This window comes from Squalius cephalus (genome assembly GCF_949319135.1).
Source record: "Squalius cephalus genome assembly, chromosome: 17".
Classification (NCBI taxonomy): Eukaryota; Metazoa; Chordata; class Actinopteri; order Cypriniformes; family Leuciscidae; genus Squalius; species Squalius cephalus.
Genome location: NC_137138.1, coordinates 31,171,296 through 31,188,682, shown reverse-complemented (window position 1 = coordinate 31,188,682; position 17,387 = coordinate 31,171,296). Strand labels below are relative to the sequence as shown.

Genomic DNA, 17,387 nt, shown 5'->3' with positions numbered 1-17,387 from the left:
GTTAAGAAATTCTACAAAAATGTAAATTGTATGTAAAATAACACTGGATAGTTTCCATTGTAAAAATTTAATACAGATTGTTGCTTACAATCAAAGTTACAAAAGTTATTCAGTTAAGAGCAGTGAGTGATTTTCTCTTTGTCTTCTGTTCTTTGATTAACATGACAGCAGCAGGTTTAATAGGCTGCTGACACTTTATGAGCTTATGCACAGATGTTATACTGTTACACAATATGCGTTTTCTCTCACCTATTTGGGTTCCAAGACTGACCGTATTTACCTGAATAGCAAGACGGGCATTTTGACATAATTTTGTATGTATTTGGCCGTTTAAGCACAAAAAGCCACGAAAAAGAAGTAAATGTGGTATCCGCGAGCTGATTGAGAGGCAGCTTTATAGTTGCACCACTTATATGGATCAGTGGTGCAATGCGCAATACAAGCACAATTCAACTGGAGCAAATGTTTTTATGAAATGTAGTGGAATAAAAAGTTCAATATTATGCTTTGAAATGTTGTGAAGTAAAAGTAAAAGTTTCCCAAAATAAAAATACTCTGATAAAGTACAGATACTTGAAAAATGTACTTTAGTACAGTAACTAAGTAAATATACTTAGTTACTGTCCACCACTGGGATACAATTATTTGAGTCACTAATTAATAACCTGAAGTAACGTTAATTAAAATGCTAAGCCTATGAAAATAAGGCTTTGCATTATTTTATCATACAGTAATATATACATATATACATTGCCACACTGAAAAGAAGAAAAGGTTCTATTTATTTATTTTCCATAATTCATTTTATTATGTATTTAAGCATAAGTATGTTGTACATCACATTAGAATTTAGGAGTTATGGAAACTAATTTGATGAAGGGCCTGGTCCCCGCAGGCCTCTTAGTGGCATTGACCCTGGCATTAGGAGGCAAACACACAGAAAACATTCTTTCCTTCTGAAATATATAGCTGGGGTTTACATTTTGAGTATTCCAGCAGTACAAAATATCTTATAGATATCTACTGAAAATTCTAGAACCAGATTCTTTCATACCAGTGGTCATTGCAAAACCCATGTTGGTCGACCACTGGTACGAAAAACCAAACCTAACTGCTATAAGTCTTTATAACTGCCAAGTACTTCAGTAGATTGATTGGAAACTTGCCAAGGCTGAGAATTGGGTTTTATGCATGTGACATCACTTATATTCTCTATAGCTGATCAAATGGAGACTTTACACAGATAGCTGTCCATAGTATTCTGCTTTCTAGGCCGTTGATTGGGTGTAGGCTGGTAAAGCAGTTTTCTTCTAATGAAATATTGAGCCACACATCAAACCAGCTGACCCGTTCTTCTCACCATGATACCATCATAGCTGACTGTGCAGAAGAGTAGAGGAAGTGTGGTAATCTGATATGACACACCATGTTGAGATGCAAGATTTCGCCTAATTCGCCTAATATCATTTCTAATAAATGGGTGAGAAAAAACCTAATGGTCAAAATTACAGTATTTTCTTACATTTTGTGAAATCCAGAGTGGTGTCTTCAAAAATCTGGTGAAAAATATAATAATAAATGCATCTCTACCACAGTGAAGCAATGATTAAAGATCATTAAAGAGTTTCGTTTTGTGGCGAGCCTTTTTAGCTGCTGGTATTGGTGAGCTACTTAACTTTAAAATGTCACTTAATGCTTTGGAATAAAGGAGAATATTGTAGAATGGCTTTGCTTCCCATAAAAATGAACAGTTGTTATAGTTGTGTGTGTGTACATTACATTACATTACATTACTGCCCGGCCTGAAAAAAATTGGTGTTTGAATTTAAATAGGAAAATAAAAAGCCTATGACTTGATCATTAATCATTATTGCAGTGATCATTATGTTTCTAGCATATACAGTGGGGAGAACAAGTATTTGATACACTGCCGATTTTGCAGGTTTTCCTACTTACGAAGCATGTAGAGGTCTGCCATTTTTATCATAGGTACACTTCAACTGTGAGAGACGGAATCTAAAACAAAAATCCAGAAAATCACATTGTATGATTTTTAAATAATTAATTTGCATTTTATTGCATGACATAAGTATTTATGTCACAACCAGTAAGAATTCCGGCTCTCACAGATCTGTTAGTTTTTTCTTTAAGAAGCCCTCCTGTTCTCCACTCATTACCTGTATTAACTGCACCTGTTTGATCTTGTTACCTGTATAAAAGACACCTGTCCACACACTCAATCAAACAGACTCCAACCTCTCCACAATGGCCAAGACCAGAGAGCTGTGTAAGGACATCAGGGATAAAATTGTAGACCTGCACAAGGCTGGGATGGGCTGCAGGACAATAGGCAAGCAGCTTTGTTAGAAGGCAACAACTGTTGGCGCAATTATTAGAAAATGGAAGAAGTTCAAGAGGACGGTCAATCTCCCTCGGTCTGGGGCACCATGCAAGATCTCACCTCGTGGGGCATCAATGATCATGAGGAAGGTGAGGGATCAGCCCAGAACTACACGGCAGGACCTGGTCAATGACCTGAAGAGAGCTGGGACCACAGTCTCAAAGAAAACCATTAGGAACACACTACGCCGTCATGGATTAAAATCCTGCAGCGTACGCAAGGTCCCCCTGCTCAAGCCAGCGCATGTCCAGGCCCGTCTGAAGTTTGCCAATGACCATCTGGATGATCCAGAGGAGGAAGGTCATGTGGTCTGATGAGACAAAAATAGAGCTTTTTGGTCTAAACTCCACTCGCCATGTTTGGAGGAAGAAAAAGAATGAGTACAACCCCAAGAACACCATCCCAACCGTGAAGCATGAAGGTGGAAACATCATTCTCTGGGGATGCTTTTCTGCAAAGGGGACAAGACGACTGCACCATATTGAGGGGAGGATGGATAGGGCCATGTATCGTGAGATCTTGGCCAACAACCTCCTTCCCTCAGTAAGAGCATTGAAGATGGGTCGTGGCTGGGTCTTCCAGCATGACAACGACCCAAAACACACAGCCAGGGCAACTAAGGAGTGGCTCCGTAAGAAGCATCTCAAGGTCCTGGAGTGGCCTAGCCAGTCTCCAGACCTGAACCCAATAGAAAATCTTTGGAGGGAGCTGAAAGTCCTTATTGCCCAGCGACAGCCCCGAAACCTGAAGGATCTGGAGAAGGTCTGTATGGAGGAGTGGGCCAAAATCCCTGCTGCAGTGTGTGCAAACCTGGTCAAGAACTACAGGAAACGTATAATCTCTGTAATTGCAAACAAAGGTTTCTGTACAAAGTATTAACTTCTGCTTTTCTGATGTATCAAATAATACATCATTTTATTAATTACTTAAAAATCATACTATGTGATTTTCTGGATTTTTGTTTTAGATTCCGTCACTCACAGTTGAAGAGTACCTATGATAATGTGCGAGAAGATGGCGCCGATGTCTTTGGCAGGCCGTCTGCAGACCGCCCTGTTGCTATCTCTTGCGCCTGCTATGTTTTTATATATGTCTCATTTAGTTTTATATTGTGATGCTATATTGGTCTATGACCGTTTATTACTTTTAAACATCCGTAGCACGGTCACTGCCTTGCCTAACGTTAGGTGCGATGTCTGTGGAACGCGCTTCGAGCTTCCACCCTGCCCATCTCTCCCCCCTGCATACCTGTGCCAGCTCCAGATCGATCTACCAAGCCGGAGAAGGCGCGGCAAGCGTGGTGGAATCGCTGTACGACTCAGATCGGCCCTCTTGCGGAGTCGTGATCTGCAGCTCGCCTTGCTTCGACGGGGATCAGAGTTTGCTCACAATTCTACTGCTGGCCAGTCTTCTCTGGATGGCCCTTTTCGATGGCTGCGCCCTATTATACCTGGATTCCTCTCTGCACCTGCTCGGATTTTCAGTCACTCTCGCCGTGGTGGAGCTAATCTTCACAACCTTCGTTCGCTGTGCGCTTGTTTACACAGCCAGCGACTGTTTCATCGCGGCTGAAGTTCGCTCTCATTAACGCCCGGTCTCTGGTAAACAAAACTTTCATTTTAAATGACTTTTTTGCTTCTCAAACGCTGGATTTCTTGTGTGTTACTGAGACTTGGACAAAGCCCGGCGAGTTATCTCCGTTTTCGGAGCTGGTGCCTCGCGGCTGTCATTTCTTAAACTCCCCGCGTTTGTCTGGCCGCGGTGGAGGTCTTGCTACTGTTTTTAAAAACACTCTTCACTGTCGACCTCTACCTACTGGCTCCTACCACAGTTTTGAGGTGCAATTGTTACAATTAGTCTTAGTTAACCCCATTTCCATAGCTCTAATTTATCGTCCTCCTCAGCAAAATAAGGACTTTCTAAGTGAGCTTGCTGCACTAATGGGTGAATTAGTTATCAGGTATGACAAAATATTACTGCTGGGTGATTTCAACGTTCATGTTTGCTGTGCTTCCAAACCATATTCAGCTGAATTTCTAAATATGATTGAGTCTTTTCACTTTACTCAGTGGGTTTCTGGTCCAACACATATCCATGGCCACACCCTTGGTCTGATTTTAACTCATGGTTTCTCTATTTCAAATATAGAAATCAGCAGCGCATCTTTTTCTGACCACATGCCTGTACTTTTTACTGTTCCTCTCACTGGACGCACACTTAAAAATCCATCGCTGGCACGTTTAACTCGTTGCCTTACCCAACGCTCTAGTGAAGATTTTTCCACAGCCTATCATGACGTACCTAACTGCCTGGAATCTGACTCTACCCTACATAACCTGGACGCTGATGCACATCTTAATCTTTTTAATTCCACCTGCGCAGATATTATGAATTCTATTGCGCCTTTGAGGTACAAAAATCACAAGCCTGCACCAGTGCCCTGGCACACTGACACTACACGTACCCTTAGACAGGCATGTAGACAGGCGGAGCGCCAATGGAAAAAGGACCATCTGCAGGTTTCGTATGAAATAATGAAAAATGCCTATAAGGTGTTTCAGAAAGCTGCAAAGTCTGTAAAATGCAAACAGTTCTCTGAACTTATATCTAATAATTGTCATAAACCTCAAGTTCTCTTTGCTACTATTAACTCTGTTTTAAATCCCTCTGTGCATCCCATCTTAGAGCCCTCTACTGCTCTCTGACAATTTTGCGAAGTTTTTTGTTGATAAGATCACAACTTGATCTCAATTGTCTAACTCTGTGTATATACATGATGTTCCATTATGTTCTTCCATCTGGTCTGAGTTTGAGCCGATTGATCTGGACACATGCAATGAAATTGTTGGTCATTTAAAACCCACTATCTGTCCACAGGATATTATTCCACCTTCTTTCCTGAGACAAATCATGGACTCAGTTGGGCCTGGCCTGTTACTTTTAATTAACAAATGCCTGTCAACTGGTTCCTTCCCTAACAGTCTGAAAGTTGCTGTGGTGACGCCATATCTTAAAAAAACTAATCTCGATCCTTCCACTCTTTCTAACTTTCGTCCCATTTCTAATCTACCTTTTATTTCGAAGATCCTTGAGAGAGTTGTACTGTTTCAACTACAATTATAGTTATCTGCAAATTCTCTTCACGAAACATTTCAGTCTGGTTTTAAAGCCTTACACAGTACTGAATCTGCTCTTTTAAGAGTTTCAAGTAATATTTTCACTGAAACTGACTCTGGGAAATCACTGGCTCTAGTTTTATTAGATTTGAGTGCTGCATTTGACTTAGTTGACCATGAGGTCCTGTTGCGACGACTGGAGACATCCGTGGGCTTTCGAGGCATAGTCTTGCAGTGGTTCCGCTCTTATTTGACCAACAGATGTTTTAGTGTCCGTATTGGTCATCAATCCTCCTCTAGTGTACCTCTGAACTGCGGAGTCCCACAGGGATCAATCCTCGGCCCCATATTGTTTATTCTGTATTTGTTACCTCTGGCTTCCATCTTTAATAAATATGAAGTATCCTTTCATCTGTATGCCGACGATACTCAGATTTATTTTCCTTTAAAACATAATGATAACAATGGTCTACAACCTCTGTTTGCCTGTTTAAGTGATCTTAAACTTTGGCTTTCAAGTAACTTTCTAAACCTAAACGAAAATAAAACTGAAATAATTACCTTCGGGCCCAAGGAAAACAGTGTGCTTGATGTTGACCGTGGTTCTCTGCAACGTATGAAACCCACTGCGCAAGAAATCTGGGCTTTCTGTTCGACCACAACTTAAAATTTGAGAAACAGATCAGTGCTGTTGTAAAGTCATGCTTTTTTCACCTCCGCCAACTCTAAGGTGAAACCTTTTTTAACTCAGAGTAATCTTCAAATAGTGATTCATGCATTCGTAACATCTCATTTAGACTACTGTAATTCACTTTACTTTGGTCTATCTCAGTCTTCTCTCTCTCGCCTTCAGCTAGTGCAAAACGCAGCAGCTAGACTCCTCACTGGGACACGCAAGTATGAGTCGATCACCCCTATCTTATTCAAACTCCATTGGCTACCTGTCAAATTTAGAATTGATTTTAAAATTTTACTCTTTGTGTATAAAGCTCTTAACAATTTGGCCCCTAAGTAACTGATCGATCTGCTGTGTCTGTACACTCCTTCTCATACCTTGAGATCCAGTGATCACTGCCTTCTCATCGTGCCTAGATCCAGACTGAAAAAACGAGGCGACCGTGCTTTTGCGACTGCAGGCCCAAAACTTTGGAACAGTCTGCCTCTTTATATCAGACTGGCTCCTTCAGTTTCCATCTTCAAATCTTCTTTAAAGACTTTTTTGTTCTCTCTTGCTTTTGATGCTCCTTGATTCTGATATGACCACTGCTTATTTTTTCTTTTGTTTTATTTTATCAGTTGTTTATTTTAAATTTTTATTTATTTTTTCTGTACTGCTCTGCATTTTATTCTCTGCTATGTACAGCACTTTGGTCAGCCTCGGTTGTTTTTAAATGTGCTGTATAAATAAATGTTGTATTGTATTGTATTGTATTGTATTGTATTGATAAAAATTACAGAGTTCTAAATGATTTGTAAGTGGGAAAACCTGCAAAATCGGCAGTGTATCAAATACTTGTTCTCCCCACTTTATCTAGTTATATGTTTGGGAACAGTTCTTCTAACCCTAATCGATGGAGTGTGTAGCTTTTCATTTCGAATTCACAATGACGCATACTCTGTGTATAGGGAGCGGCAGCACATTTTACAAGATATTTGTCAATGACACTCAGAATCTTTTGCACACCAAATCCTTCAGTCAAGTAAAGCCGCCTTCATTTATATAGCGCTTTTAACAATATAGATTGTTTCAAAGCAGCTTTACAGTGATAATAGGAAATTAAAGTAACAGAGATTGTTTTGGCTTTACAGCAGCTCTAAAATAAAGTTACTGTCCAGCTAAAGTTAGATTTGATTGATTCACTTCTGTCGCAACGATCATTATTTAATAACTTAGGGGTCGCTAACACGTCACCGTTCTAACAGAAAACCCTCAATGCAATCAGGCTGCCCATTTGCACAAAACAGTGCCGGGTGGCTCGAGAACACAAACCATGAAATAGGTTCCAAGGGACAAGCCTTGAAAATGTATAATATAGAATTTGTTTATCGCTTTCGCGTAGCCACGTGAACCGGAATTATCCTGACAACGTTTTATCTGTACAGAGGTAAAGGGAAGGGAAGGAGGCCTTCACAGGGGAGAGACTAGCTGAGACTTCAGGACTGTGTTGTCGTCGTGTCCAGGCGCAGGTCCTTCATCAGATCCAGATACGGCCTGGATCCGGTGGACTGCGGTAAACCTCGGGATGAACAGAGAGACTAATATTAGCGTAGACACCATCCTACTAATGACCTAACAAGTACATCAGTATTTATGGGAAGTGTTCCCGGGTTCCGGCTGACCTAATCTATGCAGCCTAACATTGAATTATAGAAGTCTATAATGTGTTATGTGTATGCTAGGTGTGTTTTTAAAGAGATGTGTTTTTAGTCTAGATTTGAACTGACAGAGTGTGTCTGCTTCCCGGACAGTGTTAGGAAGTCTGTTCCAAAGTTTTGGTGCTAAATATGATAAGGATCTACTGCCAGCAGTCGATGCGTTAAAGGGGTGATTCAGGATTTTGGACATCGGATCTCATTTCCAAGTTAGCCTGGGTGTTATTTATCAGTTATTTATCACATTTATCATCCAGTCCTTCTAGTTGCATAGTTCGCCGGTGCTAGGCTAGCGCGAGTCAACGGTATCTGCTAGCCTGCCATTAAAAACAGTTTTACCCACTCCACAGTACACCAAAATCAAATAAATTATAACGCCAGACTATCGATGTAAATGTCTGTTGAGAGAATAATGTTAGAAATCACCCTTTAAGAGCTCGCTCAAGTACTGGGGAGCTAAACCGCTAGGGATGTTGCGGTGACGGATTTTTTCCACCGGTTAATCGACGTGTAAAAAAACCGGTAATCCCGGTGTCACCGGGGTTGCGTGTCGGGGATTTCGGGTGGCCGAAAATGCGGACGTGCACACGTCTCAATTTACTTTCACTTTAATTAGCGGCCTTTCAGTAGCATTTGTTTGAATTAATCATGGGTTAATTTATTTTATTCTTAATAAAAATACACAAAACAATAAGACACTCGCTTGTATTACACACATCTTTATTGCAAAATGAATAATAACTTAACACACCATGTAAAAACTAAACAAAAGCACTTACGAAACACCTTTAAAGTGCATTTATTAACAAAACGAACCACTGCACACATCGTGCAAGTATCAAACAAGAAATTATATATAAAAAAATCACTATTCGTTAAATAAAGTGCCTGCCTTTTTCAGCAAAAAAAAAACAAAAAACACCGCACAACCATCGAATATGAAACGAACGAACATCAAAAACTTCGTTAAATAAGGTAGCCTACCCGAATAATCACTGGACACTTAAGTGCAAAAAAAAAAAACTAATATAAAAATTAAACTCACGTTTGCATTTCTCTTTGAAACCAGATCTTCCGCCATCCTTTGCCAGTTAGCTCGCCTCACTCTCCTCAAATGATAAATGAAATCGGACACCTGCTGCTTTACTGCGGCGCTCGTTCCGCTTACGCTAAATTACGAAGGCACGTAATCACTAACTGAATTAAGTGCTTTATTACTATAGGCTAAAACTTCAACACGATGGGGATGGTGCCGGTGGTCAAGTGCTATGACCGGTAGGTGGGTTAAACACCGTGTATCACCGGTAACACCGACTATCGCAACAAGCCTACCGCTTAGTGCTTTGTAAGTAATTAACAATATTTTAAAATGTATGCAATGTTTAATATGGACCCAATGCAGTGTTGACAGAACTGGGCTAATATGGTCATACTTACTGGTTCTGGTAAGAACTCGAGCTGCTGCGTTTTGAACCAGCTGTAGTTTGTTTATTAAGCGTGCAGGGCAACCACCCAGTAGAGCATTACAATAATCTAGCCTTGAGGTCATGAACGCATGAACTAACTGTTCCGCATTTGTCACTGAGAGCATATGACGTAATTTAGATATATTTTTAATATGGAAAAATGCGGTTTTACAGATACTAGACACGTGACTTTCAAATGAAAGATTGGTATCAAAGAGCACACCCAGATTCCTAACCGATGATGAAGACTTGACAGAGCAGCCATCAAGTGTTAGACAGTATTCTAGGTTATTTCGTGAGGAAGGTTTTTGTCCAATAATTAGAATCTCTGGGTTTTTTTTTTTTTCAGAATTAAGTAAATAGGAAATTAGTCATCCAGGTTTTTATATCAGCTATGCATTCCGTTAATTTTGTGAATTGGTAAGTTTCGTCAGGGCGTGAAGAAATATAGAGCTGAGTATCATCAGCATAACAGTGAAAACTAAAGCCATGCTTCCTAATGATATCTACTAAGGGTTGCATGTACAGAGTGAACAGCAACGGTCCTAGTACTGAGACTTGTGGTACGCCATACTGAACTTTTGATCGATAAGGCATCTCTTAATTTACTGCTACAAACTGATAACGGTCAGATAAGTATGATTAAACCATGCTAATGCAATTCCACTATGCCAACATAATTTTCGAGTCTATTTAAAAGAATGTTGTGATCAATGGTATCAAATGCAGCACTAAGATCGAGTAACACTAATAGAGAGATACAACCACGATCTGATGATAAGAGCAAATCATTTGTGACTCTAACGAGAGCAGTCTCAGTTCTATGGTACGGTCTAAATTCTGACTGGAAATCCTCTCAGATATCATTTCTTTCTAAAAGGGAACACAATTGTGAGGATACCGCCTTTTCTAGTATCTTTGACAGAAAAGGTATTTGAGATCGGCCTGTAATTGACTAATTCTGTAGGATCAAGTTGTGTTTTTTCAACAAGCGGTTTTATCATAGTCAGCTTAAGTTTTTGGTATGTATCCTAATGGCAAAGGTTAATTAATGATATTAAGAAGAGGATCTATGACATCTGGAAGCATCTCTTTCAGTAGCTTAGTCGATATAGGGCCTAATATACATGTTGTCAATTTAGATGATTTAATGAGTTTAGAAAATTATTCCTCTCCTGTAGCAATGAATGAATCGAATTTTTTCTCAGGGAGACTACAATGTCAACTCTGCAGTTTGTGCTGTATGGAGCAAAGACGCTTTCAGTTTACAATTTTCTGTTGTCCAACTGAAATAAATGGTTTTTATTTAAACAAAAATGCAAAACGACAGAGAGTGAGGTGCCTTGGTGGCCAAGTAACATAATCAGTGTACGGTCGAACACTGTGTTATACTGAGTAACACCTGTAACACAGAATACTGCAGCAAGGCTAGCATGCACAATTAAATAACCAATATCGACGGATACCAATAAAAAAAAAGATATGGTACAGATATATCATGCATCCCTAGTATATATGAATATTCATGAAGCTATTTTTTTACAGAACAATAATGAAGTTTCACAGCATGAAGATGGAGGAGATTAATAAAATCATCAGAGATTTATGGCGGAGCACATACAGGGGACAAGGTCTGCCTTTACACACAAATGTTTGTCTGCAATTATGGCTTTGTTTTCATGAATCTTTTGTCCTGCTTGATAAGGTGTCAAATCTTTGTTTGATTGTTTGAGACTTAATATATATAGTGACCTTTTACCATGAGTGTCTCCTGATCTCCCACAGACATTGAGTATGTAGAGATTCGCTCTGATGTTGATGAGAACGCCTCTGCCGGCCTGAAAAGAAGGACTTACAACTATAGAGTGGTAATGGTCAAAGGAGACACAGCTTTGGACATGCGGGGACGTTGCAGTGCTGGACAAAAGGTCAATAAGCAGCTATGTGTATCTTGTTTTTCTATCACTCCAGAGAAAAAAAATCTCTCTTAGAATCACCCAAGGTTCTCATTTAAATGTTTACTGCATGTTTGTCTGTAGGTTCTCGCCTCCCTCATAATACGGTTGGCTCTGGCTGAGACGTTCTGTCTGAACTGTGGGATTCTGGCACTGGATGAGCCCACCACCAATTTAGACAGAGAGAATATAGAGTCCTTGGCACACGCACTGGTGGAGTGAGTCTTTTTTTTACATAAATACAGACAGTCTTTAAACAGGAAACACAATTTATTTACAGCAAGAGCAAAATGACAAAACAAAATTTTTATTTGCCATTTGACACTTTCACTAACTAAAAGATGTGCCATTGGTTTCTTTGCAGGATAATCAAGAGTCGTTCTCGCCAACGCAACTTCCAGCTGCTTGTTATCACTCATGACGAGGATTTTGTCGAGCTCCTGGGACGATCCAACTATGTGGAGCATTTCTACAGGATCAGGAAGAACCAGGACCAGTGCTCAGAAATCACAAAGTGCAGTATCAACACACTCAACTCCTACCTGCACTGATGCCTCAGATCAGATGAGAGAAGAAAGACTGTTAGTCTATATTCAGAGGTGACATAGAATCAAAGTTCAATTTATTAGACAGTTGATTAGCATGATCTAAACATAAGGCATATCAGTCTCCATGTACCAAATCTGGGCCAAATCTAAGCACCGAGCAGTAAATTGTCCACATAACCATACATGCATTAATTGTCGAGTTAAATTGAATGCAACAATTTACATAAGAATGGTTTTGTGTAAAATTCACACACAAATTTGTTTTGTTTCATGAAAGGCACAATGTGATTCAACTTTCCTAATATTAGTTTGTAAATTTAGTTGCCTTCTGAAATATTAAAAAAATATTTTCTTGTTCTAATTTCTGAATCATGATCTAATTATTTGTGACCTCACGCCATGATCTGTAATAGTGGCATCAAAAATATTTGGATTAGGGCTGTCGATTGATTAAAAGTAGTTAAGGCTTCTGTAATTATTCGTGAGTAATTGCAACTAACATTTACATTTGTAATCATCAATATATTTTCACATTAAACCAATATGATAAATAAATGTGGAAACAACATAACTGTAGACTGTATGTTAAATATTTGACATTTGCAATGTTTGTTTAATGGAATCATTTTACTAATTAAGATCAGTATCACTGATACCAATACTGGCATTTATATTGTACTTTACAATGTAAGTGCTTTACAATCATATCAGGAGTCTCTCCTCAATCACCACCAGTGTGCAGCATCCACTCGGATGATGTGACTGCGCAGTGCGCTCCCCTCACACCAGCTATAGGTGGGGGGGGGGGGGGGGTGATCGAGTCAATTCAGTGGATGGGAATTATTAGGAGGCCATGATTGATAAAGGCCAATGGAGGGATTTTGGCCAGGACACCAGGGTTACACATCTTACGAGAAGTGCCATGGGATTTTTAATGACCACAGAGACTCAGGACCTTGGTTTACCGTCTCATCTGAAGGACGTGCTTTTTTTGACTGTATAGTGTCCCCATCACTATACTGGGGCGTTAGGACCCGCACAGACCACAGGGTGAGCAGCGCCCCCTACTGGCCTCAACCTAGTTTTCCTGAGTCTCCCATCCAGGTACTGACAGACTCAACCCTGACTAAATGGCAAATAAACTAAATTGCAAATAAACTGCATGTTTTTATTTATCATTTAATAACAATTACAGAACATTAAAATATTATTACAACTTTTCATTTATATGAACTTAAAACAACATTCACATAAACTATTATAAATGTATATTTAATTGTGCCTAATATATAGTATTTTTGGTTCTGTTTCTGTCTTTATCAGCGCTCTCTGAATTGGTGCTGTCAGTACTTCCCCCCACCCACTTTAAAGTTTGTTTTGCTCATTTATTTTCATGATAAAATAAAGAATTAAAATTACTAGTTAAAACATTTGGTATCAATATTATGGTAACTTTACAATAAGGTTCAATTTGTTCACATTTGTTAACTACATTAGTTAACACAAAAAAATCTTCAAAAACTAAAAGTTGTAACTGTCAATTTTAACTAATGGGCCTGAGCTAACACAAACTAACAATGAACAGTTATTTCAACAATTATTTTTAAAACTAAAGTTAACAAAGGTTAATAAATATCTTAACAAGTGTATTGCTCAATGTTAATTAATGCATTAACTAATGTGAACTAATGAAATTGTGAAGAATTAGCCAATATGTTTATGCGAGAATCGATCATATACTGTAACACTAACCAAAGGATGTGGGGGAAACACATTAGCATAGCTATATTATAATAAATACAAAAAAAGATGCTGTGATAATTGTGTTAGTTATTTTTGAATGATTAAACAGCAAATACAGTCATGGTCAGAATTATTGGCACCCTTGGTAAATGTGAACCTATTTTTGTGTTGATTTTGATGTTTGTTTTTGATCATTGTCCTGATGGAAGATCCAACCACATCCCATTATAAGATTTCTAGCAGTGGCCGTCACGTTTCGAATTTTTATCCGTTGGTATTTGATTGAATCCATGATACCGTGTATCTGAACAAGATGTCCAGGTCCTCCAGAAAACAAATGGGCCCACAACATTAAAGATCCAGCAGTTTATTTTAACCATGGATATGGGGTACCGTCCCTGTTTGCACCAAACACATCTGATAGGTTTCATCTGACCATAGAAGCCAGTCCCATGTGAAGTTCCAGTCGTGTCTGAAAACTGAATATGGGGAAGAGATATGCAGTTTGTTTTTGGATGAGCGAGGAGTATGTTTTTTTCTTGAAACCCTCCCAAACAACATGTTTCTGACCCCAAGACTTAACTAATCTCTGCAATTCTCCATCTGTGAGTCTTTGATTGATTGGAATCTTTTAATTATTGCCCTGATGGTGGAAATGGGAATTTTCAGTGCTTTAGCTATTTTTTAGCTATTTTATGATGCTCAACAATCTTTTGATGCATCAGAACTATGGTTTTACTCATTGTGATGGATGATTAAGGGAATTTGGCCTTTGTGTTTCCTCATATTTCCATATCATGTGGAACAAGAAGTCATGGCTGGACAATTTCATGTTCCTAGTCACCCTGACTACTTCAGACTTAAATATGTATTGGGAATATATTTCAGAGATATTTTACTCATAAGATTTTCTAGGGGTGCCAATAATTGTGGCCAACATGTTTTGGAGAAAAACATTTTTTTTTTTTATAAAAGATCAAAAGGATAAACAGCGCAGATTTATTTTTACTGCCATTTTTGAAAATATTTACCAAGGGTGACAATAATTTTGACCTTGACTTTATTAATTGCAGAAAGTAAAAAGAAAAAAAAGAAATCCCATCCCTAATTTGAATGCCTAAAAAAATTCTTTATGAAAATATCAAACCCAGTTGCACTTATTTTAAAGCAATAAAGCAACAAGCAACAAAATCTAGTGTATTAGGTTTTAAATGATAAAACAATACATATACTGTGAAGAATTAATTAACTGTTTTATATCTAGGTAGGACATGAGGGGAAATGACTTCATATACAGTATTCACTAAAAAGTTATTAGTTTAAGGTAATTAACGTAATAGTTTTGAGAAAATTTGTTTTCAGATGTTATTTGGTTTGATTATACATTTTAAATGCAACTTGAGTATTCAGGGTTTTTTTTATGTTATATAATGTTTTAAAATTGTCTGTTGAGTTCTGCCAACCAACATGTTAAAACTCGATTTTAAAAGTTTTTATTCATCGGACCTTTGATGCTGTTATTTGTATGACTAATTGCAAGTACAAACACATGCAGATTTGCAGCAGAAGCTATCAGTATTGATCAATTGATTTTGCAATAATGAAACTTATTTGCACAAGCAAACCTAGTGAAGATGTGGCCTTCAGAACCCCATCTAGAGGCCTGTTACTCAAAATCATGATGATCTTGAAAGTTAGTCAGTGTCAGTTCCAGGAAATCAGGACAATATGACAAACATTATCAACCACATCTCAATCAAGATATTCAGTGAGCGCGCCATAATCAGCCAATAAACGTTGCTTCGCTTACGATGCAAAAAAAAAAAAAGCTAGATAGCCAAGTCTTGCCTTTTTGAGAGTATATATACACAGCGTACAGCAGAGAGGGAATCAGGTACCTCAGGCCTTCAAACAACCAAAGTCTCGAGAAATCCAAGCAGACAGACAAAATGATGAAGACTATTCTACTGCTCGCTTTCGCTGTGTTCGTCTCCAGTGCTTCTATGAAAGATGACAAGACTTCTGTGAAAGAAGAAAAGACTTTATTGAGAGAACTTGTTCATAACCTGGACACCGCAAAGAAAAATCTCCCAGAGGAGCCCGAGGTAAGATTTAACTTTAGTATAGTAACTATAGTAAGCCAAAACTCTCTATACTTTTAGATACTGAGCAGAGCACGATTGCAATATTCATTTTACCTGTTATTTCTAGGGGGGAAAAATCTTCCTGGAAGATCTGAAAATGGATGTCTCGTGCTCTAAGGTGAGAGAATTTTTCATTGACTCACAACAGTAACATTAACAACTATCCAGCATATTTCTTTCATGGTCAGAGCCTAATAAGCTTTTTTGGGTTTGTGAAAATTGTTTTTGTGGACTTTTGCTAGTCTCTTATGTGGGAACATTTATGAGTCATTTAAAATATTTTTTGCTGCTTTTATAATGTTAACATTTGAATTGAAAGGATTTGAGCCCTGGTCTTACCTGTGATTTCAAAATCTTTGCAGCATAAGTTCTGCCAGGCTGAGCAAGAACTGAAGAAGGTTTCTGGGCTTAGTAAATATGAGGATTTCCGTACTGATAAGACACTAATGAGGAGTTTACATGCGTATAACCTGCACAATGGGGTAAGTTGAACTCTGAAACATAATGTCTTTTCCGTTCAATACCTCCATCCTACCGGAGTTGAATAACTGACGTTTACTGTCTTTCAGACCACCTGCGATGACAAACCTGTTGCTAAAGGCCCATCTCAAATCATCCTGCTTGACTTCTTGAAAAACCTCAAGAAATGTGTCCAGATTGAATTCAGCAAAAAATAATTTATAAAAGATCGTATTTATTTTTTTGTCTTTATTAACATATTATTTTGTCTACATTGACTGTAGCTGTAGTCTATATAATTTTGTACCTGAAGAAAATTTGCAAAAATGTATTTATCATTCTTAAATATGATCTGATGTATTTTGTAAAGTACAGATTTTGTGCAGTATTTCTTTCAGTGGTTTAAAATTTTGATCTTTTTTTTTAACTTGCACTGAAACATCAATTTCTAGAGCATTACTGAGATATATAATTTTTTTTTTTTTTTTTTTTTTTTTGTATCTTGATGTTAAGATTGTTGTCTGTGCTTAGTCTTGACATTCATTAATGGATTAGGTGACCTCACAATATAATAAATGCTAAAATACAAAAGAAACTTATGTATTATGCGTCTTTATTTTATTGAATTAACTTGTGCACAAAATAATGAACTTGTATAATGCTTCTTAAAAAAGATTCTATATAGGACTCTATATATGTTTGGGGCACTGTGAACTGGCCTTAAGGAGAAATTACTTAATTCATTGCATGATACATTCATGTTTAACTGTTATTTCAATCTTTTGTAGTGATTTAAGTATTTTACGAGCTTTCAGCAAATTTAATTAAAATTAAAAAAGGATCTATATATGAAGTGCCTAAAATAACCCTTTCAGGGTTTTATGTAGTAGAACCTTTTCTTATAAGAGTGTACAAAAGAGCAAAATTATTAAAAGGAATCATTGTGTTACATATATAATCTGCAATCTTTGTATTTATTGTGCATGCCCTCTGCAAGACTAAAGATTCCTTTTTTGGTAGTTAACACTGATTAATAATCATGCGTGAAGCTATTAATCATTCATTTATTCATTCAGTACATAATTTATGCTTGTTAAATATTTCATGATATGTTCACTGTTAATAAGGGATTTGTGTATTTTTTCTTGAGGGTGTTGTCTGTTCCAGAGGGCATATATCATG

General features: G+C 37.9%; 2 protein-coding genes across 2 annotated transcripts in view; both read left to right on the top strand.

The window, feature by feature from the left end:
• Positions 1 to 12,220, top strand: part of LOC307144550 (DNA repair protein RAD50-like) — a 100,825-nt gene extending 88,605 nt beyond the window's left edge. The window contains exons 23-26 of the mRNA XM_079846988.1: positions 10,902 to 10,987; positions 11,142 to 11,284; positions 11,396 to 11,529; positions 11,676 to 12,220. Of these exons, the coding sequence (XP_079703114.1) occupies positions 10,902 to 10,987; positions 11,142 to 11,284; positions 11,396 to 11,529; positions 11,676 to 11,862 (550 nt within the window). The 3' untranslated portion in view covers positions 11,863 to 12,220. The remainder of the gene's footprint in view (positions 1 to 10,901; positions 10,988 to 11,141; positions 11,285 to 11,395; positions 11,530 to 11,675) is intronic.
• A 1,504-nt stretch (positions 12,221 to 13,724) lies between these two features.
• Positions 13,725 to 16,785, top strand: il13 (interleukin 13). Its single transcript, XM_079847061.1, has 4 exons — positions 13,725 to 15,707; positions 15,814 to 15,864; positions 16,109 to 16,228; positions 16,316 to 16,785. The coding sequence occupies exons 1-4, from the start codon at positions 15,552 to 15,554 to the stop codon at positions 16,421 to 16,423; spliced, it is 435 nt and encodes a 144-aa protein (XP_079703187.1). The 5' UTR covers positions 13,725 to 15,551; the 3' UTR covers positions 16,424 to 16,785.
• The last annotated feature ends 602 nt before the right edge of the window (positions 16,786 to 17,387 follow it).